We start from the raw sequence: 26100 nt of genomic DNA on the forward strand, positions 1-26100 counted from the left end.
GTAGAAGGGTTTTTGTTAGGTTATGACTCAAATACAAAGGCGTATAGAGTCTTCAACAAATCATCAGGTTTGGTTGAAGTCTCTAGCGACGTTGTATTTGATGAGACTAATGGCTCTCCAAGAGAGCAAGTTGTTGATTGTGATGATGTAGATGAAGAAGAAGTTCCAACGGCCGCAATACGCACCATGGCGATTGGAGATGTGCGGACACAGAAACAAGATGAGCAAGATCAACCTTCTTCCTCAACAATGGTGCAACCCCCAACTCAAGATGATGAACAGGAGGCGTGTGATCAAGGGGGAGCACAAGATGATCATGTAATGGAGGAAGAAGCACAATCGGCACCTCCAACCCAAGTTCGAGCAATGATTCAAAGGGATCATCCCGTCGACCAAATTTTGGGTGATATTAGCAAGGGAGTAACTACTCGATCTCGATTAGTTAACTTTTGTGAGCATTACTCCTTTGTCTCTTCTATTGAGCCTTTCAGGGTAGAAGAGGCCTTGCTAGATCCGGACTGGGTGTTGGCCATGCAGGAGGAGCTCAACAACTTCAAAATAAATGAAGTTTGGACACTGGTGCCTCGTCCCAAACAAAATGTTGTGGGAATCAAGTGGGTGTTCCGCAACAAACAAGACGAGCACGGGGTGGTGACAAGGAACAAGGTGAAAGCATCTAGGCCCCTGGTTGGTTTTAGTGATTAATGACAACGTAATATTATATGTGACTAACGTGTGTTTTGCAGAGACAAATGGTAAGTTAGGTCGCATGACAGGTAGAAGTACTACAACGGTGAAAAAAATCCCGGAGATAAGAACTCGAAGCGACGGCTAAAACGACGGAACAAAAAGTGAAGGTCTAAAGAGTCCGAGTGTCAGGAGATATGGACACTCGCGATTTAGTTAGGTCTTTTATTCTTTTTTAGCCGTACTATAAAGAGGGGTTGTCGATGAGTAGTTTGACCAAGAGAGTTCTAGTGTAGTGTTGGTGCACAATCATACTCATATACAGTGCTAGGGGTCACTCTAGAACTCACACAAAAGTTAGAACGAAAACCGATTTGAAAATCAGCTGAAAAACAAGACTTAGTGTTTCTGGCTTTGGGGCACCGGACTGTCCGGTGTGCACCGGACTGTCCGGTGCACCCTCTGCCAGGTGGGCCAGGCTGGTCCACGGCAGGGACTCTCCCAGTCGCAGAAACCCGAGAGCGCAGCCTTTGGAAATGAATTTTAGCGGCACACCGGACACCGCACCGGACTGTCCGGTGTGCACCGGACAGTGAACTGTTCACTGTCCGGTGCGCCATGAGTCCAACGGCTCTGTGTCAGAACTAGCCGTTGGAAGTGACCGTTGGCGCACCGGTGGCGCACCGTTGGCGCACCGGTGGCGCACCGGACTGTCCGGTGCGCCATCGCGCAGTAAGTTGCCTGTAACGGCTAGTTGGTGGGTGAGGGCTATTTATACCCCTTCCACCCACCATATTCAATGTCTTGCACTCCACATTTATTCCAGCACCTTGGTAGAGTATTGCAAGCACCAAAGCCTTGTGAGGAGATTAGAGAATCATAATCCACGCTTGTTCCTCATTAGCGCTAGTGAGAGCCACCTAGAGCACACACCACTTGCATTAGGCTTCTCTTGGTCAAGCGAAAGTCTATGGCTTGTTACTCTTGGTGATCGGCATCACCTAGACGGCTTGGTGGCGTTGGGAGCTCGGTGATCACCGTGAAGATCTTGTTGGTGACCCGACTCAAGTTTGTAAGCGGTCTCGAGGGATCCACCGCGCCGGAGTGGCAAAGGATCATCTCGTAGTGAGCACTTGGTTCTTGCGAGGACCAAGGGGGAGCGATACCCTTGCGCGGGTGCTCCAACGAGGACTAGTGGAGAGTGCCGACTCTTCGATACCTCGGGAAAAAATTGGAGGAGTCTTCTAAACTTTGCTTTACATTCCGCACTTAATTCAAGCTATTTACTTTGTGTATTTGTTTAGCAAGTATTTGAAGCATTGTCTTAGCCTTGTTACATTTCTAGTATTATTTTCTTAGTGCTAGTTGTTGGGGTGAAGTTGGGCTCTTGTTTAGCTCTTGCTTAGGTTTTAATTAGTGTTGATTTTTAGAAAAGCCCAATTCACCCCCCCTCTTGGGCATCGTGATCCTTTCAATTGGTATCAGAGCCTTGTTGCTCATAGATTAGCTTAACCGCTAGAGTTACGATGTCCGGTGGGGATGGACCTCCTCCCGTTTTTGATGGTGACGATTTTCCTTATTGGAAAATTCGTATGGAAGCATACTTAGAGGCTATAGACATTGGTGTCTATAAAGCCGCCACACAAGGGTTTCCCCAACCTAGAGATCCCACAAATCTTGTAGGTGATGAGTTCAATTATGAGAAATGGAATGCGAAGGCCAAAAACACCCTTTTTAGAGGCCTTTGCAAAGATGTGTTCAATAGAGTTCGGAATCATAAAAATGCTCATGATTTGTGGATGGATATTTGTGCTCTACACGAAGGAACTAGAAGTGAACGTGAGGAAAGATATCACATAGCTATGCGAAAGTTAAATTCTTTTGAAATGCTTACTAATGAAAATGCAAACGCTATGTACTCACGACTCAATATTCTTGTAGAGGAAGTCAATGGATTGGGGCTTACTCAAATCTCACAACCGGATGTTGTGAGGAAGATTCTCAGTGTCCTCCCAATAGACAAATATGGACACATTGTCACTGTGCTACATCAAATGGATCTTTCAGTTACCACACCTACACAAATTTTGGGAAAGATCAATGCTCATGAGATGTACATGCACATCAACAAAGAAGAATCATCTTCCAAAAGAAAGGATTTGGCTCTCAAAGCAAATCATGAAAGAAAGGGAAAAGCGAAAATGCAAGTTGAGGAAGAATCCTCAAGTGATGATGACCTTGATGCAAACATTGCCTTGATGGTAAGGAAGACCACCAAGATGTTGAAGAAGCTAAATAGAGAAGGCATCAAATTTGATTCAAGAAAGAAGAAGTTCTTTTCCAACAAAAGAAAGCCCATTTCTGAGATGGACTGCTACAACTGTGGTGAGCTTGGTCATCTTGCTCATCAATGCAACAAGCCCAAGAAGAACAAGTTCAAGGGCAAGAAAGAAGATGACAGTGATGATGAAAAGAAAGAAAAGAAATTCTTCAAGAGAAGGGATGGAAAGCAAAAGAGGTTCCACAAAAAGAAGAATGGAAAGGCCTATATTGTTGGCGACTGGCTCACCGACGTCGAATCATCAAGTGGATCTTCTTCAAGTGAAGAAGAGGATGATGAAAAAGTTGCGGCCATCGCCGGGGACTTCTCTTCACCACCACCATCGCCATCATCCACTTCTCACCTGTGCCTTATGGCTAGGGGTGAACGAAAGGTACAAAATGATATTAATATTGATGATGCTAGTGATAGTGATAGTGATGAAGAATTTGCTTCACCTTCATATGATGAGTTAGCTGACTTACTTAAAGAATATACTCAAATCATTAGAAAGTCAAAAGCTAAATGTGATAGGTTGAAAAATGAAAATGAATCTTTAAATGCCAAGTATGACATAGTTATAAAGGCTAGTGATGAAATAAAAGAAGAAAATAAAACCATGTCATCAACTGTAAATGAGCTCACAAACTCCCTAAAAGATGCTAAGGAGAAATATGACAAATTAAATGAAGCTAATAGGGAGTTACAAAATAGACTAGTTAAGATCAAGGAAGACTATACTCAAATTAAATTTGATCATGACAATCTTCTTGTTGAAAATGAACTTTTATCTTGCAAAACACATGAGGCTATTAACCCTGTTGTTAAGCTTGATGTAGCAACCTCATGTGATGATTTGATTCAAGAAGAGCAAACTAGTCTACATGATGAATTGACTGAAAAAGTTGAAGTCCTGACTTTAGACAACCAAAAATTGAAGAATTATTTGACTGATGCAACTACTAGAGGAAAAGTTGCTATTGAGAACAATGATTTCAACAATGAGTTGGCAGTGGATAATCAAAGGCTTAAGAATGAGGTCAAGAAACTAAAAAGTGAAAATGAACATCTTGCAACAAGTGTGCAAAAGTTCAACAAGGGTCAATACCTCCAAAATGAGCTGCTTATGAACACTGTTATGAAAAATAACAAGAGTGGTATTGGATACAATGCTTTTGTGCAAAAGAAAGCTATCACTCAATACAAGCCAATGCAGACTCGCAAGCCTATCAAATGCTTTGAGTGTGGAAATGAAGGTCATTTTGCCCACAACTGCAAAGCTAAACCACCAACTCCCTTGCCTAAGCACTCAAGACCATTTGCTTTCAATGCTCACTATGTTCTAAGAAAGGTTGCAAATGGAAAGATTAAGGTTACATTCCTAGGTCCACCAAATAAGAGTAGACCTAGACAAATCTGGGTGGCAAAGTCCTTAATTGAGAGAGTCACTGGTCCTATGCAATATAGGGCTCTCAAAACTCAAGCTTGAATTGTCTGTGAATGTAGGTGAACTACAAGACCGGTGGGAGCCATTGGGTTATTGACAGTGGATGCACACAACATATGACAGGCAACCCACGGATGTTCACCTCATTAGATGAGAATGTTGATGGTCAAGATAAAATCACATTTGGAGACAACTCAAAAGGAAAAGTACAAGGACTTGGCAAGGTGGCAATCTCAAATGATTTATCAATATCAAATGTTCTCTTAGTTGCACCCTTGAGCTTCAATTTATTATCAGTGGGACAACTCTGTGATCTTGGACTTCAATGCTTATTCACTCCATCAGAGGTTATTGTAACAAAAATGGATGATGAATCAATGGTGTTCAAGGGTTTTAGATACAACAACCTCTACTTAGTGGATTTCACTTCAGAAGATGCAGACTTAAGAACTTGCCTCTTCACCAAAGCTTCTCTTGGATGGCTTTGGCATAGGAGGCTTGCACATGTTGGAATGAGCACACTCAAGAAGGTATTAAAGAAAGATATGGTTAGAGGATTAAAGGATGTGGTGTTTGAAAAAGACAAGCCATGCAGTGCATGTCAAGCTGGAAAGCAAGTTGCTAATACACATCCCACTAAAGCTTTCATGTCAACATCAAGGCCACTGGAACTACTTCACATGGATTTATTTGGACCTACAAATTATGTCAGTGCCGGTGGCAACCTCTACTGTCTAGTGATTGTTGATGACTTCTCAAGATACACTTGGGTGTTCTTTCTCCATGACAAATCTGAAGTTGCATCTATATTCAAGAAGTTTGCCAAGAAAGCACAAAATGAATTTGATTGCAAGATTAAGAAGATTAGAAGTGACAATGGCAAAGAATTTGACAACACCAACATTCATGAGTACTGTGATGAAATTGGGATCAAGCATGAAGTATCTGCCACATACACACCTCAACAAAATGGAGTTGTTGAAAGGAAAAATAGGACCTTGATCACTCTTGCAAGAACAATGATTGATGAGTATAACACACCAGAGAGGTTTTGGGCCGAAGCTGTCAACACTGCTTGCTATGCATCAAACAGGCTATTTCCTCACCGGCTACTTGCGAAGACTCCTTATGAACTGCTAAATGGGAAAAAGCCAGACGTCTCCTTCTTCCGGGTGTTTGGGTGCAAATGCTACATCTACAAAAAACGCCATCATCTAGGGAAGTTTCAAAGACGTTGTGATATTGGTTTTCTTTTCGGTTATTCATTAAAGTCCAAAGCATATCGAGTATTCAACCATGCCACTGGCGTGGTAGAAGAAACATATGATGTGGAATTTGATGAGACTAATGGCTCCCAAGGAGCACTTGAAAATCTTGATGATGTAGGTGATGAGCCACTCAGGGAAGCAATGAAGAACATGCCTATTGGAGCTATCAAACCAAAAGAAGATGAAGAAGAGGTGCAAATCATTGACAGACCTTCTTCATCAAATGTACCACAAGATGATGAAAAAGATGAGAGGCATGCAAATGAAGATACATTTGTCTCTCATGAACAAGCAAGGGTACAGGCCGAAGATGTTGATGCTCCAGGATCTTCTTCCCAAGTGGTTGACAGGAGAAACTCATCACTACTTCAAGCTCATCCTCAAAACCAAATCATTGGGAGTCCTTCACAAGGGGTTATCACTCGATCACATAAACATGCTAATTTTATTGAACATCACTCTTTTGTTTCCTGTGTTGAGCCTACTTGTATAGATGAGGCGCTACAGGATCCGGACTGGGTGAATGCCATGCATGAAGAACTTAACAACTTCACCCGTAACGAAGTTTGGACCCTGGAGAAGCCCCCACAAGATGCAAGAATCATTGGAACAAAGTGGGTGTTCAGAAACAAACAAGATGATCAAGGTGTGATTGTAAGAAACAAGGCAAGACTTGTCGCAAAGGGATTCTCTCAAGTTGAAGGCTTAGATTTTGGAGAGACCTTTGCACCGGTTGCTCGACTGGAAGCCATCCGTATCCTACTTGCATATGCATCATGCTATGATATAAAACTTTATCAAATGGATGTAAAAAGTGCATTTTTAAATGGCTTTATAAATGAACTTGTATATGTTGAGCAACCGCCTGGATTTGAAGACCCTAGATATCCTAACCATGCTTACAGGTTGTCCAAGGCGCTATATGGGCTAAAGCAAGCTCCAAGGGCTTGGTATGAGCGTCTTCGCGACTTCCTCATCGAAAAGGGCTTCAAAATCGGGACCGTCGACACAACTCTCTTCACAAAGAAACATAACGGTGATATTTTCATTTGTCAAGTATATGTTGATGATATAATCTTTGGCTCGACAAATGACTGTCATTGCAAAGAATTTGGTGAGTTGATGTCGAAGGAGTTCGAGATGTCAATGATTGGTGAGCTAACATACTTCCTCGGCTTTCAAGTCAAGCAAATGAAAGATGGTAACTTTCTCTCACAAGAGAAGTATACCAAAGACTTGTTGAAAAGATTCAACATGGAGAAGTGCAAACCAATCAAGACCCCCATGCCTACAAATGGACATCTCGACTTAGATGAGGGAGGTAACCCGGTTAATCAAACTCTCTACCGTTCTATGATTGGTAGTTTATTATACCTTACCGCATCTAGGCCCGATATTATGTTTAGTGTCTGCATGTGTGCTAGATTTCAATCTAATCCTAAGAAAGCTCATCTTCGCGCCGTTAAGAGAATTCTTAGGTATCTCAAGCACACCACAAGCGTTGGTCTGTGGTATCCCAAAGGAGCTACTTTTGATTTAATTGGCTATTCCGATTCGGATTATGCCGGTTGCAAGATTGATAGGAAAAGTACTTCTGGGGGATGCCATCTGCTTGGTAGATCACTAGTTTCATGGACATCCAAAAAGCAAAATAGTGTTGCCTTGTCAACTGCCGAAGCGGAATACATTGCCGCAGGTGCTTGTTGCACACAAATTTTATATATGAAACAAACTCTTCTAGACTATGGCGTAGTTCTAGAAAAAGTACCTTTGTTGTGTGATAATGAGAGTGCTGTTAAAATTGCTAATAACCCTGTACAACACTCTCGCACCAAGCACATTGATATCCGTCATCACTTCCTTAGAGATCATGTTGCTAAAGGAGATATTGTTTTAGAAGGAGTGAGGTCGGAAGATCAATTAGCGGATATTTTCACTAAGCCACTTGATAAGACCCGCTTTTGCATGTTGAGGAATGAACTAAATATTCTTGATCTCAGAAATTTTATGTGAAATGTCAAATGGTGTTGTCACTTGCATTGCATATTTAAATTCCGTGTATTGCATCTAGGGCTTGTCTAACCTAGTTGAGATAACCGCCAATAAAGCGAGTGAAAAAGCTTAACTCGGGTCAAACTTGACAAGTCTTAGTTTTTAAGCTTTTAGCACTTAAATTCTTACTTTCATGCAATTATTGGTTCTTGAAATATGCATGAGGTACTGCACTTAGGGGGAGTATTCAAAACTCAAATCACTCTTGAAAACCCCTAGTGCAAGCCTAAATGCAAATTTCACCATTTGCCTATTTTCTCTAAAAATTATCTAGCCTATGGCAAAATATTTTGAAAAGTATATGAGGGTGCCAATACCTGTCCCAACAAGTGTTCTTTTGTGTGATTATAAGTTGGGATTTGGTTTGGTTAGGAGTTAGATAGAAAAATTCAAAATTTTCCAAACTCCCCTCTGTCTGGGCTCACCGGACAGTCCGGTGTGCACCGGACACTGCACTGTGCAATGTCCGGTGCACCGGCAGCCGCGCGCGAAGTTTCTCTTTTCCTGTGTGCTGTCCGGTGGTTCACCGGACATCTACTGTGCGCTGTCCGGTGTGCACCGGACAGCCACTGTAGACTGTCCGGTGTGCCCATCTCGTGTTTTAAAAAATCGCCCCCAGCCCGACCGAGCCAGGGGCTCTGTCTCATTTCTCTGCCAGCACCCGCGTCCTCAAGCTCTCTGGCGGTTCCCAGCGCCCGCCGTCGATCTCTTCACTCCGGCGGCCTCCATCTCCGGCGGCCTCCATCTCCGGCGACCTGCGCACCCCTTTTGTTCCCCCTCGGTGAGCAGTCCTCTGTTCTCCCTCTCTCTTTCTCTCTTCTCTGTCTGTGAGGCAGTAATCACCACCCTCTTGCAAATCTTCTAATTTGTGTGAAATTTTGTGAATCCTGCTGGTGAAATGCTTTGCACTACCTCCATTGTGCATCCTTGCAAACTCTTAGCTCCTTCGGGAGGGCATTCCCACCTCAAATGGCCATATTCCTAAAACCCTAGATCCCCGCACACCACGTGCTCGGTGAAATGCCCAAACCAGCCAAACTTGCTCCAATTGAACCCAAATTTTTCAGGCACCTTCACCACACTTCCAGTAACCTACTTGCCAAATTTCACGCCAATCCGAGATCCCAGGCTTAAATTTCACCAAAATTCCCGTTTTACGCGATCGTTTCCGAGCCGAGTGCCCTAAACCCTATTTCTTCGCCTAAATTCAAACCAAGCACCCACTTCACTCATATTGACCTATATAAACCTATTCGTGAAGTATCGGCTCAATCCCATATCGTTTTGTGCCTCAATTTGAATTCCAATCATCCTATGTCTCTATTTGTCCGTCAAACGTCGTTTTCACGGCTTTTGACTTATCGATCGTCCCGTCTCGTGCCATATCTCTTTGTGTATGTATTTATTCACATTTCATATGCTTATGACTATGTGACTAATACGTGCTCACCTCTTCTGTCATTTCAGTGACTTTGTGTGACCGTGTGCCGTCTTCCGTTCTGCCTGGATCGTCACCTCCAGTGTGCGCTTTCCAGGTAGACATCTCACTCTTTGCTAAATCTATCAGTCACTATTTGCTCTGTGCTTAGTCTCTCTATCTCATTTGCAGACTTTAGTTCAGGATGCCGCGCACGAAGAATGCGTCGGCATCAGGGGGTGGCGATGACGAGGACCCTCGTCGCCCCTTCAGGCAGGTGAAGAGGAAGACTGTCTTTTTGGAGCAGCAGGAAGGCCGCAAGAAGCGGCGTTCGGACAGAGAGGCTCGTGCAGCAGCAGCAGCTGCAGCAGCCGCTGCACAGGCAGCACTTGGAGATCAGCCAGATGTTCCATCAGATCAGATTGCTTTCCGTGCTCGTCGTCTCGCCTCCCGGTCCCGCTCCTCCACTCACACCTCCGTTTCCACTCCGCCACCCACTCTGCCTGCTCCAGTCACTCCTATTGCTCCATCCACCTCCACCGCCATACCCACTACCAGCACCACGCCAGCTTCCACTGCTTCCCCTGCCCCCGCTCCCGCTTCCGCTCCACCTGTCCCTCCACCTCGCTTCCGGGAGCGTGATGAGACTGAGGTCCGTCCTCTGGCTTCGGATCCTCGTCTATTTGATCTTCAGCGTGCTACTGCAGCCCGGGTACGTCGGTTCAGGTACGTACCCGTGGAGTCTTGGCTGCCAGCTCAGAGAGACCCAGCAGCAGGAGTTCTCTTCAGCACACGGATTCAGGAGTCATTCTTCAGGGCTCAGATGTCTGCTCAGATTGCGCTACGAGTTCACCGCCTATTGGATCTTCCAGCCTTCTTGCTAGCAGCCGGTGCTGAGTCTGAGGCGCATCTCACCTATTTGCCAGGCCTTCTGTCCTTTCTGACTATCAGCGGCAGATATGTTGAGGAGTGGGTCCGCGTCTTCTATGCCTCTGTTTGGATTGACCCGGATCATCAGTGGTTGAGGTTTCGCTTTGAGCGCGAGGATGTCACGATCACTGCTAGTCAGATCCGTCAGCTTTTTGGATTCCCTGATTCGACGACTCGCCTTCACAGTCTCTGCTACGGCACTTCAGATCCTCCACGTCGCCCTCACGGCGGTGTGGCTCCAGGGACAGCTCACGTCGCGGCTCTGTTCCGCCCGCCTTGCTCAGATGGGTCGCGACGTTCTCCAGCAGACTTCACTACTGCAGCAAAGTACTTGTATGAGCTCGTCAGACGGACACTCCTGCCTAGGATGGGATACAGGGAGGCCACCACTCATATTCAGCTTTGGCTCCTTGGTGCCCTGGTATCCCACTCTGAGTTTGATGTTGTTGACTTTCTGATCTGTGAGATTGAGGACACTGTTCTGGATGGGATTCGTGCTCGACGGCAGCTACCGTATGCTCACTACTTGTGCCACATATTTGCGCAGCTGATCCAGCCACCTCGTTTTCAGAGTACCCTTGAGGCCTCACGCCTTGTGTTTGGATCTTACCGTCCTGCTCCAGAGATTCCAGTGCCAGCTTATGCTCCTGTGTTTGACACTCAGGCCGAGGATGCCGCACTTCGACAGTTTGACACCCAGGGTACAACAGCTGATGATGATGATGATGATGATTTTGGGATTCCTCCTCCGCCTCCGCCTCCTATGCCTCCTCGCTCCCATGATCATGATGCTGGGAGTTCTCGTGCTGCCCCTGCTCCTCCTCCGGCTATGGACCCTGCTCTTGCGGCAATTCTGGCCAACCTGGCAGCCGAGCAGGCACGGTTATCCGAGACGATGCTCTCGATGTTTCAGAGCATGCAGGACAGGCAGGATGCTCTTCAGCAGCAGCTTATTCAGGATAGGGCAGAGAATAGGGCATTCATGGCCCTCATGCTTCAGCATTCTGGTATCTCAGCACCTCCGGTTCAGTCTGCTCCGCCTTCTTCGCTTCACGCTCCAGTGGTGCCTTCGATCTTGTCTGCACCCCCTGCTGTTACCTCTCCGCTCCGGCCAGTCACCTTGGCGTTCACGTCTCCGGTCCTCAGCTCTGTCTGCCCACAGCCGCTAGTGCCACCAGCATCTGCTGTTACCACTCCCGCTGTGGCAGTATCTGTGACTGCTTCTGTTCCGGTAGCTCCTGCAGCGCTGCCTGCGTCCGAGTCAGTACCAGCTCCAGCTTCTACCGCAGATCCTGGATCCGAGACTGACTCTGACCCTCCGTCGGCGTTTGCTCTGCTACCTCGACCTCGACCGGATGCGCCCCCGCCGCCTCCTCCTACATCAGGTGTTTAGGTTCAGGTCCCTTTTGGTGTTTGACGCCAAAGGGGGAGAGATATGAGTTGTGAGAGCTAGGGGGAGTTAGAGAGAGAGTCAGTGTTCTTTTGATGTAATATTTGTGCCTGCTACTCTCTGTACTAGCTTTATGTTTTTGGCTCACAAACTCGTCATATACTCTCGTCGCGTATGTTTGACTGTGTGTACTATGTTTTCACCTTATATCATATCACCAGTCTTCTAGCTCTTGTTTCATTAATTTACGTTCTCCTTTATATGAACAAGAATCTTATGATGTGTATGCGCTCAATCTTATTATTATGGTACACATTCCTTCTGTCAAAAATTACTGAGTATAACTAACCATTCCTTCTATTGACAGAATCTTCAAAACAAACTACTCTCACAAAACTTGTAGGGTTGTCATCAATCACCAAAAAGGGGGAGATTGAAAGCATCTAGGCCCCTGGTTGGTTTTAGTGATTAATGACAACGTAATATTATATGTGACTAACGTGTGTTTTGCAGAGACAAATGGTAAGTTAGGTCGCATGACAGGTAGAAGTACTACAACGGTGAAAACAATCCCGGAGATAAGAACTCGAAGCGACGGCTAAAACGACGGAACAAAAAGTGAAGGTCTAAAGAGTCCGAGTGTCAGGAGATATGGACACTCGCGATTTAGTTAGGTCTTTTATTCTTTTTTAGCCGTACTATAAAGAGGGGTTGTCGATGAGTAGTTTGACCAAGAGAGTTCTAGTGTAGTATTGGTGCACAATCATACTCATATACAGTGCTAGGGGTCACTCTAGAACTCACACAAAAGTTAGAACGAAAACCGATTTGAAAATCAGCTGAAAAACAAGACTTAGTGTTTCTGGCTTTGGGGCACCGGACTGTCCGGTGTGCACCGGACTGTCCGGTGCACCCTCTGCCAGGTGGGCCAGGCTGGTCCACGGCAGGGACTCTCCCAGTCGCAGAAACCCGAGAGCGCAGCCTTTGGAAATGAATTTTAGCGGCACACCGGACACCGCACCGGACTGTCCGGTGTGCACCGGACAGTGAACTGTTCACTGTCCGGTGCGCCATGAGTCCAACGGCTCTGTGTCAGAACTAGCCGTTGGAAGTGACCGTTGGCGCACCGGTGGCGCACCGTTGGCGCACCGGTGGCGCACCGGACTGTCCGGTGCGCCATCGCGCAGTAAGTTGCCTGTAACGGCTAGTTGGCGGGTGAGGGCTATTTATACCCCTTCCACCCACCATATTCAATGTCTTGCACTCCACATTTATTCCAGCACCTTGGTAGAGTATTGCAAGCACCAAAGCCTTGTGAGGAGATTAGAGAATCATAATCCACGCTTGTTCCTCATTAGCGCTAGTGAGAGCCACCTAGAGCACACACCACTTGCATTAGGCTTCTCTTGGTCAAGCGAAAGTCTATGGCTTGTTACTCTTGGTGATCGGCATCACCTAGACGGCTTGGTGGCGTTGGGAGCTCGGTGATCACCGTGAAGATCTTGTTGGTGACCCGACTCAAGTTTGTAAGCGGTCTCGAGGGATCCACCGCGCCGGAGTGGCAATGCGAGGACCAAGGGGGAGCGATACCCTTGCGCGGGTGCTCCAACGAGGACTAGTGGAGAGTGCCGACTCTTCGATACCTCGGGAAAAAATTGGAGGAGTCTTCTAAACTTTGCTTTACATTCCGCACTTAATTCAAGCTATTTACTTTGTGTATTTGTTTAGCAAGTATTTGAAGCATTGTCTTAGCCTTGTTACATTTCTAGTATTATTTTCTTAGTGCTAGTTGTTGGGGTGAAGTTGGGCTCTTGTTTAGCTCTTGCTTAGGTTTTAATTAGTGTTGATTTTTAGAAAAGCCCAATTCACCCCCCTCTTGGGCATCGTGATCCTTTCACAAGGCACGACTTGTGGCAAAAGGGTTGTTCCAAATGGATGTGAAGAGCGCTTTCCTCAATGGGCCAATTAAGGAGGAGGTGTACGTGGAGCAACCCCCTGGCTTCGAGGATGAACGGTACCCCAACCACGTGTGTAAGCTCTCTAAGGCGCTCTATGGACTTAAGCAAGCCCCAAGAGCATGGTATGAATGCCTTAGAGATTTTTAATTGCTAATGCTTTCAAGGTTGGGAAAGCCGATCCAACTCTTTTTACTAAGACTTGTGATGGTGATCTTTTTGTGTGCCAAATTTATGTTGATGACATAATATTTGGTTCTACTAACCAAAAGTCTTGTGAAGAGTTTAGCAGGGTGATGACTCAGAAATTCGAGATGTCGATGATGGGCGAGTTAAGCTACTTCCTTGGGTTCCAAGTGAGGCAACTCAAGGATGGAACCTTCATCTCCCAAACGAAGTACACCCAAGATTTGATCAAGAGGTTTGGGATGAAGGACGCCAAGCCCGCAAAGACTCCGATGGGAACCGACAGACACACCAACCTCAACAAAGGAGGTAAGTTTGTTGATCAAAAAGCGTACCGGTCTATGATAGGGTCTTTACTTTATTTATGTGCTAGTAGACCGGATATTATGCTTAGCGTATGCATGTGTGCTAGATTTCAATCCGATCCTAAGGAGTGTCACTTAGTGGCTGTGAAGCGAATTCTTAGATATTTAGTTGCTACGCCTTGTTTCGGGATCTGGTATCCAAAGGGGTCTACCTTTGACTTGATTGGATATTCAGACTCCGACTATGCTGGATGTAAGGTCGATAGGAAGAGTACATCGGGGACGTGCCAATTCTTAGGAAGGTCCCTGGTGTCATGGAGCTCTAAGAAACAAACTTTCGTTGCCCTATCCATCGCTGAGGCCGAGTACGTTGTCGCAGGATAGTGTTGCGCGCAACTACTTTGGATGAGGCAAACCCTCAGGGACTTTGGCTACAATTTGAGCAAAGTCCCACTCCTATGTGATAATGAGAGTGCTATCCGCATGGCGGATAATCCCGTTGAACACAGCCGCACAAAGCACATAGACATCCGGCATCACTTTTTGAGAGACCACCAGCAAAAGGGAGATATCGAAGTGTTTCGTGTTAGCTCCGAGAACCAGCTAGCCGATATCTTTACCAAGCCTTTAGATGAGCAGATCTTTTGCAAGTTGCGTAGTGAGCTAAATGTCTTAGATTCGCGGAACCTGGATTGAATTATAGCATACTTGTGTTTATGCCTTTGATCATGTTCCTTATGCATTTTGTTGCTTATTTATGGTGCTCAAGTTGTACTAACACTCCCCAGACCTTACAAGTCCATTTGCAAGTGATGCACAAATTTAGGGGGAGACGTGCTACAACTTGACCCTTTGAGACTAACTGTGTGCTTGAGTTTGCTTAATTTAGTCTCAAAGGAGGATTGAAAGGGAAAAGGTGAACTTGGACCATGCAAGACTTACACTGCACTCCGATGAACGAGTAACTTCTTCCAAGTTCATCTTAGTACTCTTATTGCCTTTTTACTCTTAGTTGAAGATTTTTGGTGAGGCAATGGGGTTCAAGGGCCAAAATTGATCCTGTTTTGGTGCTTGATGCCAAAGGGGGAGAAAATAAGGCCAAAGCAATAAATGGATCAGCTACCACTTGTGAATTTTGAAAATAGTAGAGTTAGAGTTTTTGTTTGTCAAAATACTCTTATTGTCAAAAGTTGGTCTCTTGTGGGGAGAAGGTTTAATTATGGCAAAAAGGGGGAGTTTTTTAAATCGTTGATCAATTTCTCTTGGAACAACTCTTGCTATGTCTCAACAAGTGTTTTTGATTTAGAGATAGGAATTTGAGGTTGATTTGCAAAAACAAACCAAGTGGTGGCAAAGAATGATCCATATATGCCAAATTTGATTCAAAACAAATTTGAGTTCTTATTTGAATTGATTTTGCACTTGATCTACTTGCTTTATGTTGTGTTGGCATAAATCACCAAAAAGGGGGAGATTGAAAGGGAAATGTGCCCTTAGGCCATTTCTAAGTGTTTTGGTGATTTAGTGTCCAACACAAGTGCCTAAGTGTCAAATGGTGGACAAAGTACAAATCAAGTAAAAAGGTATGTTTCTCAGACTTAGTACATTGTTTTAGAGACTAATGTATTGTGTCTAAGTGCTGGAAACAGGAAAAGAACAATTGGAAATATCTTGGCTCGAGCAGCCAAGACTCTGCTCAGTCTGGGAGCACCGGACAGTGTCCGGTGCGCCAGGCTGGCTCAGGCGAACTGGCCGCTCTCGGGAAGAATTTAACGGCGTACGACTATAATTCATCGGACTGTCCGGTGTGCACCGGACTGTCCAGTGAACCAACGGTCGGCCGGGCCAACGGTCGGCTGCGCGATCCGCGCGAGACACGTGGCCGAGCCAACGGTCGGGAGGGGGCACCGGACTGTCCGGTGTGCACCGGACAGTGTCCGGTGCGCCAACGGCTCCAAGGCACCAACAGTCGGCTTCGCCAGAGAAGGAAAGAAATCCGCACCGGACAGTGTCCGGTGGTGCACCGGACTGTCCGGTGCGCCAGGCGACAGAAGGCAAGAATTGCCTTCCCGGATTGCTCTCAATGGCTCCTAGCTGCCTTGGGGCTATAAAAGGGACCCCTAGGCGCATGAAGGAGAATAACCAAGCATTCCTTGAGCACTCTTGATCACTCACACTCCATTCTTGCGCATTTGTTCGACATTCTAGTGATTTGAGCTCCGTTCTAGTGTGCTAGTCTTTTGAGCTTAAGTCTGGGTCTTGTGTGTGCGTATTCGCTGTGACCTTTGTGTCTTGTGTGAGTTGCGAATCCCTCCCTTACTCCGTGCTTCTTTGTGAACATCTTTGTAAGGGCGAGAGACTCCAAGTTGTGGAGATTCCTCGCGAACGGGATATAGAAAAGAAAAGCAAACACCGTGGTATTCAAGTGAGTCTTTGGACCGCTTGAGAGGGGTTGATTGCAACCCTCGTCCGTTGGTACGCCACAACGTGGAAGTAGGCAAGTGTTGTACTTGGCCGAACCATGGGATAAACCACTGTGTCTACCTGTGTTGATTCTCTTGTGGTTATTGTGTTTCGCTAAGACTCTTCTCTAGCCACTTGGCAATACTGTGCTAACGCTTAACCAAGTTTTTGTGGCATTAAGTTCAAGTTTTATAGGATCACCTATTCACCCCCCCTCTAGGTGCTCTCACCATTTCTATAAATATGGGGGCGAGTCAGACTTGCACCAGCTTGCGGTGCACCGGACTGTCCTGTGTGCACCGGACTGTCCTGTGTGCACCAGACAAGTGATTAGTGGATTGAGAGAGTGTGTGATTCGTGTTTCATTTGTTACTCTTGTTGCTTGGCTTTTTAATCGTGCTTTCTTCATCTCCTTCTAAACTCTCTAAGTGACTTGTAAAGCTAGTAAGAGACACCTAAGTGTGTGGTGATCCTTGCGGGGTCTTTGTGATCCTTGATATTAAGAAGAAACACTCAATCGGTCTAGGTAATCGATTGAGAGAGGAAAAGGATTGAAAAAGACCCGGCCTTCGTGGCCTCCTCAACATGAATTAGGTTCATTGGAACCGAACCTCGAGAAACAAATCGTTGTGTTCATTTGTGTTGATCATTAACTTGCGATTTGATTCTCCCTCTCCCCTCTCTCTAAAAGTTCTCTTGCTCACAATCCTTTGAGTAAGCTCCCAAAGTTATCTACATTGATTGAGCAACTCATAGCAAGAACTCTCTTCCGCACTCCGTATTCATTATTATTTGTTTCTAATCCTAACCCCGGGTGAAGTTCATGTTTAAAGTTTATAATTTATAGGTTTCTTCTATTCACCCTCCTCTAGGCGACTTTCAATCCCCATGGTCGTCAAACATGATCCTAGCCATCTCAACAAGGGTTTGTTTTTAGTTCATCAATGTGAGAGCACCTAGAGGGGGTGAATGGCATTCCTGCAAAAATACAACTCAAACCGCAAATTTAGTCTAAAATTCGGAGTTAGCGAAAAACTAAACAAAGTTTGAAACAATAAGAAGAGGGAAAGTTCTCTTAACTTGATTGCTCTTTCAATATATAAAGTAGACTAAGAGAAATATTCCAAGTGAACTTGGAGAACTTAGGAAGAGGGAGAAAAATCACAAGCAAACGAGCGCACAAGACACATTGATTTTCTCGTGGTTCAACCAAACCTAAAATGCTTGCCTACTCCACGTTGTGTTGTCCCAACGGACAAGAGTTGAACTCAACCCTCTCAAGTGATCAAAAGATCAAACTTGAGTGCCATGGTCTTCCTTATATCACTTATATACCCATGCAAGGAATATCCACAATTTGGAGTCTCTTGCAGCCATACACAAGATCAGAGTTACAACTTAGCACAAGAGAGGGGAGAGAGTACACACACAAGAGCCAAAACCAGCAACACAACACAAGAACAAGAGCGCAAGAGTGCAAAACACACAGAGTTACAAGAACAACTCAAAATTGCGCTCGGATCTCACTAAAACACATGTAATATCTTGTGGCAGAATGTCGGGGTGTAGAATAGCTCTTGGTATGCTTGGGTGATGAAGAGGTGCACCATGGGGGTTCTTTTATAGCCCTAAAAGGCCTCATAGTCATTGACCCTTCCTTCTAAAAAGATGCTGGAATCTGGTTGTCTGCGGGGACACCAGACCGCTTCGGAGCACCATCGCATTAGGTCCATGTGCACTAACTCCGGGATCCTGACCACCTCTTTTATTCTAGGGAGCGCATCGGACCAGACACATGTTGTGTCCTCGTGATCTAGCCGTTGGCGCCAAGATAGCCGTTACTGGGCGGTCTAGTGCGCCCCGTACCAATGCTACACCGAACCGGTCCATTGAGGCTAGACCTGATCATGGGGCACCTGACCCGACCAACCCAGCCCGACCTGCCCAAAAAAACTTGGCCCTATCCTGTCACACCTAGGTTTTAGGGGTCCAAACCCGGGCGCGAACTTCACCAAGTGTGCTAGGATCAAGTCTCACACATATGATGACTCATGGTATAGAAACGAATGTCGCATCATTAATATATAACAGAGTTCTGTACAAAATAGTTAAATAATTACATCATACGAAGACAACAATCCAACAATCCAAAGTTGACTGGGAGACAATGACCTAGACCTCTCACGAACTCATCACGGCATCCTTCACGCGCCTCATCCTGTGGTACCTATTCTTGACCTAGGGGATGTAAGTACAACAAGGGTGAGCTCACATACGTTCATCACTCAACAAGTTGTGGGGAATAATGTGCATGAACTCACCAAAGATGGGAGCTCATGTGAAGTGTAGGGCTTACCAAAGGAGATGGTTAAAGCTGAGCATTGCTTTTAAAGTTGGTCAAAATTTTATTAGCAGTTACTAAGTGTAAGTAGATACCAACCCAAATAAATAAGAGATCAAATTAATAACAACACCCACAATACAATGCATATGACAAAATAAGTTTAGTTCCATAAATTACTCATGTGATGGTCTGAGCTGCTCATGACCGTGAGCACGACTGATATACCAGTTTTACACTCTACAGAGGTTGTGAATCTTTACCCACAAGTCGTGTTACCCATTTGCCAAGGGATCATGACTTCCCATTCATCTCTGCCGAGGAGACGAGGCAGGGTACCACTACGAGGCCTTTACAAAGTTCCACTAGCTTCAGAAAACCAGCTACGGTTTCTGAGAAGAGCAATATAGTAATCTCTCGTTGGAAAAGCCATCGCAACATGATCGACCCAAGAACCTCCCTATACGCAGCTCCTCTACCGCCCTTGCCCCTTTCGGGTAAGGTAGTCCTCCACTAGCTTTCCTAATTAGTCAGCCAAGGGCGTCCCATACCACCCTTGTGGTAGCATTGTTTTCTCGGGTGGTTCTCCATGTTCTAATTAACATAATGATCTTATCATGAACAATAATTAAAACAACAACAAAATTGGAACATGATCATAATATAACATCAATTTTCCAAAACCAGGTAGAGCAATAACAAATCTACCCAACAGTTCTTTTGTTTGCAAGGTGTGGGATAAATAATGCTAGGGAAACCTATTAGATCCCATCAAGTTAATCTGAGCATGTCACAGTGATTAACATGAACATTATTAGGTAGAGAAAAGTGATCAAGGACACAACTTGCCTTAGAGTTGAGATCCCAGGTACCAAGTTGGTCTTCAAATTCTTGTGACCTCACCACTATTCGTAGCAATACATACAAATAAACAAGAATCATATAAAAATAACAGTACACCAAACATGAGAACAAACGATGTAAAAATATTCTACGCGATGCTACGAGAGTGTAGGTTTGGGATTGACTAAATTCTGAGTTATGGTTGAAGAGAGATGGTATTCTGGAAAATCTATGTGATTAACCAATTATATCTATGTCTTTATGTTGATTTTATAAATCATGTGATAAAGATATTAAAGAAATAACTTTAATCTACATTATACTAGAGTAGAAATCATATTTTAGTTAAGTTATAGTTATAGACAGACTAACTTTGATTAGAATGATTAACCAACTAACATAAGTTAAATAAATATCCAATTATAAAAGTATGTGATTTGACAAAATAATGTTTGTCACTATGTATCATATTTTATTACAAATCCAACGCAATTTGAACGGGCCAAATCGGAGTTAAAATGTGAAAGTTATGAATTTTCTAAGATTTGGGAATTACTTTTATACTTGAAAATTAATTTCCATATTTCTTTTATTATTTCTGAACCGTATGAACTGCAGATGTTATTTCTTAAGTCTTCAGGGTTTATTTCGCGAAAATCTAGACCTAACCGTAATAATCATATGCTTTCGATGAACGGCGGGTTGTTTTGTCTATACTGTGGGGGCTTTTTTGCAAAAAACCATCGGCGAAGGGGTATGGGCTATTCACAGCCGCCGGATACGCGCCCGATGGTCAATATTACACCCCGGCGCTTTATGAACCGGTATGCCACTGGGGTCGTTGGATAAGAGATCCACAGTCCACACGTGACCATGCCTCCAACATTTGCTAGCCCTCGGATGACCAATCAACGACACGGATAAGAACCACGAAGGGGGTACGCCCCTGATCCAATTGTGGGCATCACCACCCCACCAGCCGACCACAGGGCGGCGCGGTGCCTGATCGCACGGCGGCGCTGCCGCCGGCGAACCCCACCCAGACACGCCGATTACTTATTTCCCCACCCAAAATGTGATACACGATGTCAGAATGGCGGCGAACATAGAGACACGACTTACCGAACATGCGAGGCAACGACGAGAGGGGTCCACGGCGGTGCAAATTGCTCCGGTGAGCAATTCATGATGACCTAGACTTCCCCGAGCCCCTGGGTTACCCTATGCACCACCCACGAGCCCTGCATTCTGCCCTGGATCATTCCGTGCGGCTAGTTCGATGGCCAGAGCGAAGACCATCCACGACGACACTCTGCTTCCCGCGGCGATGGGATGGGGAGGGCACGACGTGGGCACAGATGGACGAGGAGAGGGGTGGGTCTTGACCGGATGCTTTACGGCTAGGGGCCCGCTACTTATGCGCCATGGAGCAGGGCCACAACAGCTAGGCGGAGATCCGGGCTACGAAGAACACACTGGTTCTGTTCAGGCGAGGGGAAGGATCTGACATGGCGGGGCCCACTTGGCGATGAGACCGAGCGCGCATGACCAAGACGGTGTGGGGGTGACCTGCGGCCCCACAGGTCGGTGGCAGGCGCACCGTGCATGCGGAGTGTGTCGGGTTGGGCCGCGTGGGAGGAAGGAAGCGGGCCGGTTTAGGCCCAGTCAACAAGTTCATCCCTCTCTTTTTATTTCAGGAGATCCATATATCTATTTTTTATTAATTCATTTATTATCCTATTTAGGTAATTATTTTCAAATATGTAATATGTGCATGCAAATGATATATCTTAATAAAACACCACTGTGTGTGTAGTTTACTTGAGAGTGAATTAATATTCATTACTTATTTATTTTTAGGAAAGGTTAATATTCAATCAAGGGTAACTTTAATTCTGGTATGAATGAAGTATTTCTAATCATATAATTTCATGATTAAAGAATTGATGATCTTTTTATTTTATTTTATTTTGTTATGTTTTACCTTTTAAATCAAATTTTAGTTTCAAAGTTTAAATCTAACTTTTGGGCCCAAAATTCTAGTATTACTATTTTATTTCTTTAGGGAATAACAATTTAAAGGAAAAGAAACTATTATTACAAGAAATTATAACCCAAATCTCATGGAGCAACTTTTATAAGCGCCAAAATAGGATTTTGGGTGTTACAGATCCGACCCGACCAATGCACCAGCCAACTCGACCTGACCCGAACTATGCACGGGTTGGGTACGGGCTGTGCTAAATGGCCCACGACCTGACCTTGACCCGACCCGACGTTTGAACATGTCTAGTTGAGGCCTAGAACAACCCAACTTAGGCTCCAGGACGCTTGTGATCAAGCGTTTCAAGACCGCTTTGAAGGGGCTCAGGATAACGCGTGATTGGTTGTTGCGTCCTACCTGTCCAGGCTCGCGGCATGCGTTGACCAGACGTGAGAAGGTGTTTGGTTGCCCCACCCGACGCCCTCCAGACTGCATGCACACATGCAGTTTAGTGATTTTTCGGTGTTCAGACTGCATGTGTGGAGAAGCCGGAAATTACAATCGCTGGGGGACCAGGCCCGCACGAGGCAGGCGCCTGATATACCGGCAACCAATCAGCCCCATTGTGCGGGGAAAATCAAGGGGAAAGCATGCCTACTTTAAGTGTGGTAAGTCTGGTCATTTCATAGCAAACTGTCCTAACAATGATGACCAGGAACAAAACAAGAACACCAAGGGGAAGGAGAAGAAAAAGTTCTACAATAAAAAGAAGGGAGACACACATTGGCAAGGAGTGCGACTCAGACTGCTCTTCATGTGACTCCGATGATGAAGGACTTGTGACATGCGCCTTCGACAAATCGACTCTCTTCCCCAATGAGCATCACACCTGCCTCACGACTAATGAGAAGAAGGTATTTTATCGAGATACACCTAAGTACACTTCTAGCGATGAGAATTCTGATGATGATATTGATTATAATGATCTATTTAAGGGCTTAGATAGAACTAAAATTGCTAAAATAAATGAATTGATTGATGCCTTAAATGAAAAGGATAGATTAATAGAAAAGCAAGAGGATTTACTTTTTGCGAACACAAGGTTAATTTGTCCCTTATGGTTTGGGTTGATGATGAGTGATTGTCAACGTGTAGCGTCTCGGGTTGAATCGTGGACTAACCAGGGCGTGAGTTATGTGTTGTGCAACCATGTCTGTCGGCTTGTGGCGTGCAGGTGTGGAGCACAGGGACGGTGGTCGACGACGAAGGTGGAGGTCATGCGAGTTCGTGTCGATGGACTATGAGCTTTGAAGGACGAAGGTGGAGGTCATGCGGGTTCTTGTGTTGTGGGTGCTTTTGGGTATTGATTGGTGGTGGGATAAACTTTTGCATACGCACTGTTGGTGCAGTTTTTGGTCATGATCCAAGTTGATCTCGTTTTGAGTTCGTTTGAGAAAACCCCAATCGTTTCGTGAAAGCTGATATGAGCATGGGTTTTTGATTTGATCTGGGTGAAACTTCAGGATCTATATTTAATTTTGACTAGTGAAGGATTTAATCTCCACAAATGCCTTTTGATTTAGATGTAACCGAATAAACACTCAATACTTTTAATTCCCTTGCCCTCAAATAAGCTCTTGAATTGAAACTTTTTTTACGGAGGCAGTACAAAGACAAGAAAATCGAGATGGAGGTGCCGCGTTGTCGCTAGGACATAGCTCCGCTGAGCTAGGATGAAAATAAAAGGCTGAAACCCAAATTGGTTTGCCTGGTTCTGACCCTTTTCGCATTAAAATACTACGGTGATTCTGTAGTCTACTCCTGTCTCCCTTTTCCGGAAGGAAAAATACTCATTTCACGCTTTACACAGGATATTACTTTTACTACAAGTACAGTACTTCACACTACTCCCACGATAGGTCATATCAGACGAACGATGGATGGACACACTGCCCCCTGCAACTCGCCCCGAGCCGTCGGTTCGCTTTCGCTGCACGTCTGCACCGCCACGATTCCAAGGCTACCTCTGGCTAGCCTACAAGAGCAGAGCAGTCAGTCACACACGACGCCTGGCGCCCTGGCCCTCAGTTTTCATCTCACTGTTCGCCACGATCTTGGCACGGCACCGCCATCCCTCCCTCCAGCTCCGGAGAGCAGAGGCCTCCGCCACTAGTTGGCTCCTTGACTCCACCATTTATAAGCCGGCCGCTCCCTCACAAGTCACCACTCACAAACCAAGCGCGCGCGCCAAGCCAAAGCGACGAGGCCAGTTCCAATGAGCGGCATCGACTGATCGAGTGACCTTGCTTGCATAGTTGCATTGCGAGCGTGCGCGCTAGCATAACAAGGTGCTATCCTATAGCCGGCACCAAGCACCATGTCGCTGGCAGGTGGAGGTGATGGCTGTAGTCGGCGGGGTGAATGCGGCGGCAGGCTCGAGTTGCCGCGGCAGCAGCCGCCCATGGTGGTGGATGTCGGCTGCAACTGCCGCGCGCCGAGGCTGCTCAGCTCCCTCATCTCCTCGCTCAAGTCCCACGCTCGCGGCGTCGGCAGGCCCAACCCCAACTCGTCTAGGCACGCCTCATCGTCGTCCTGGTCGTCCTCGGCCACCACGGCCTTCACGTCATCCACCTCCCTCACCACCGCCACTACTACCTTCTCGTCGCTGGACCACCACCCGTCGTCGTGGGTCCCATCGACGTGCGCCGCAGACACCAACGCGGCCGTCTACGTGGTCGACGACGACGCCGAACCCGCAAGGCCGGCTCAGAGGCGGCGCCGGCGTCGGCAGCGGAGGAGGGGCAGGTGCGGGAGGGCAGCGACGTGGGAGGAGGCGGCGGTGGCGGTGGAGGTGGAGTCCGCGGCGCCGTACGAGGACTTCCGCGACTCCATAGTGGCGATGGTGACGGAGAGGGAAATGTACGCGTGGGAGGACCTGAACGCACTGCTGCACCAGTTTCTGGCACTCAACTCGCCGCGCCACCACCCGCTCATCCTCTCCGCTTTCGCCGACCTTTGGGCTCCCCGCGGCGGCCCCTTCGGCCCTCCGTCGCCGTGCCTCTGAACTTGTCGCCAATGTTGGTCGACGTCGCCCTTGTAGGAAGCCTGTACGTAGGCCTGCAAGTGTGCAAACCTGGACCGCGCGCGGGCGATATTTGATATTGCATTGTAACGAGTACGTACGGGTTATAATAAGCTTAATAATCTACTAGTGCATGCAATGTGATGGTGCGCACGTACTCGTTCTTGGTAAAATGTAAATACTTCTCTTGTCTAATCAAAGGTGGTGCAGTTGTAGCTAGGACATATACAACCTTATTTAATATAGGATTTCTTTAAGGCTAATTAAAAAATACTGGAGACATGCTTTTCGCGAAGAGTCTGTTTTTACAAAACTCTATACATAATGTCTCTTATAACTGCAGTCTGAGGACTCAGAGTTGTATGATGCAATCTCTTAAATAACTCCGCTACTTAGAAAACTGAACCATGTCTTCAGGTTGTTATACCCTTAGGGCCTTAAGGACATACTAGCCAGTTGCTCGTGCGTTACTACGTTTGTTATATATAGGACTGGGCACTCGGTTAACCGAAATTTTTCGGTTCGGTTTTTCGGTTTTTTTTAAAGTTCGGTTTTTGAAAAATGTCAACCGAAATTATCTTTAGAAAAGGAAAAACCGGACCTCCGGTTAACCGTATAGTTCGGTTCGGTTTTCGGTTTAACCGAAAAAACCGAACTAGGCTGTGCTGTGTTTCAGACTTTCAGTACCCTGTCCGCCGGCTAGCTGGCTGTGTAGTCCGAAAAAAACAAATAGCTATGTGCTGCATAGTACACGCCTACACGGCTTCCATCCCAGCACTCGGACGACTCCAAGGCCTGATCGCCTGTTATTGCTAATTTGCTATGCCAGTGCTATTGCTACTGACCGATTGCCAGTGCTGCATGCCTACATAGAATAATACAAGGAATTCTGAATTGCTATTCTGCATGCCGACGGGATTGAGCAAGGGTGCCTGCACCTGGGCCCAGGCAGCGTGAGGGGCTGAGAGCCGGAGAAGGCCCAAGACAGCAAGCCGCGTTTCTGAAGACTTGGGCTGAAATGGGATTATAGGCTGATGGGCTAACAGTTCGGTTTTTCGGTTTAAACCGAACTAAAAACCGAAAACCGAACTAAATTTCGGTTTCTGAAGAATGGTAACCGAAAAATATAACGGTTTGATCGGTTCCGGTTTTTTCGGTTTCGGTTCCGGTTTTTTCGGTTTCGGTGTTCGGTTTTCGGTTTTTATGCCCAGGCCTAGTTATATATCATATAAATAGGTATTCAAATATTTATTTAAATATAATTATTATTTATTTCTAAACACTAAGTGCGTGTGGTCTGGTGGTTAGCTCTAAATTTCTATATCAGGGGTGCTCACTCTATACTATTTTTTACGGGCGAGAGAACCAGTCGAGGCACGTGGGGTGGACCCAGAGTGTTAGCGCGGAGTATAAAGCCATGGTAGCACCAT

General features: G+C 45.9%; 1 protein-coding gene across 1 annotated transcript; it reads left to right on the forward strand.

The window, feature by feature from the left end:
• Positions 1-23813: 23813 nt before the first annotated feature.
• Positions 23814-24809, forward strand: LOC100282022 (uncharacterized). Its single transcript, NM_001154935.1, has one exon. The coding sequence runs from the start codon at positions 23966-23968 to the stop codon at positions 24650-24652; it is 687 nt and encodes a 228-aa protein (NP_001148407.1). The 5' UTR covers positions 23814-23965; the 3' UTR covers positions 24653-24809.
• Positions 24810-26100: the final 1291 nt, after the last annotated feature.

Source organism: Zea mays, chromosome 6 (genome assembly GCF_902167145.1).
Source record: "Zea mays cultivar B73 chromosome 6, Zm-B73-REFERENCE-NAM-5.0, whole genome shotgun sequence".
In the NCBI taxonomy this organism is placed as follows: domain Eukaryota; kingdom Viridiplantae; phylum Streptophyta; class Magnoliopsida; order Poales; family Poaceae; genus Zea; species Zea mays.

Bases quoted from the DNA above. Each gene is read 5' to 3' on its own strand.
- LOC100282022 (NM_001154935.1), top strand. From the start codon at position 23,966: ATGTCGCTGGCAGGTGGAGGTGATGGCTGTAGTCGGCGGGGTGAATGC.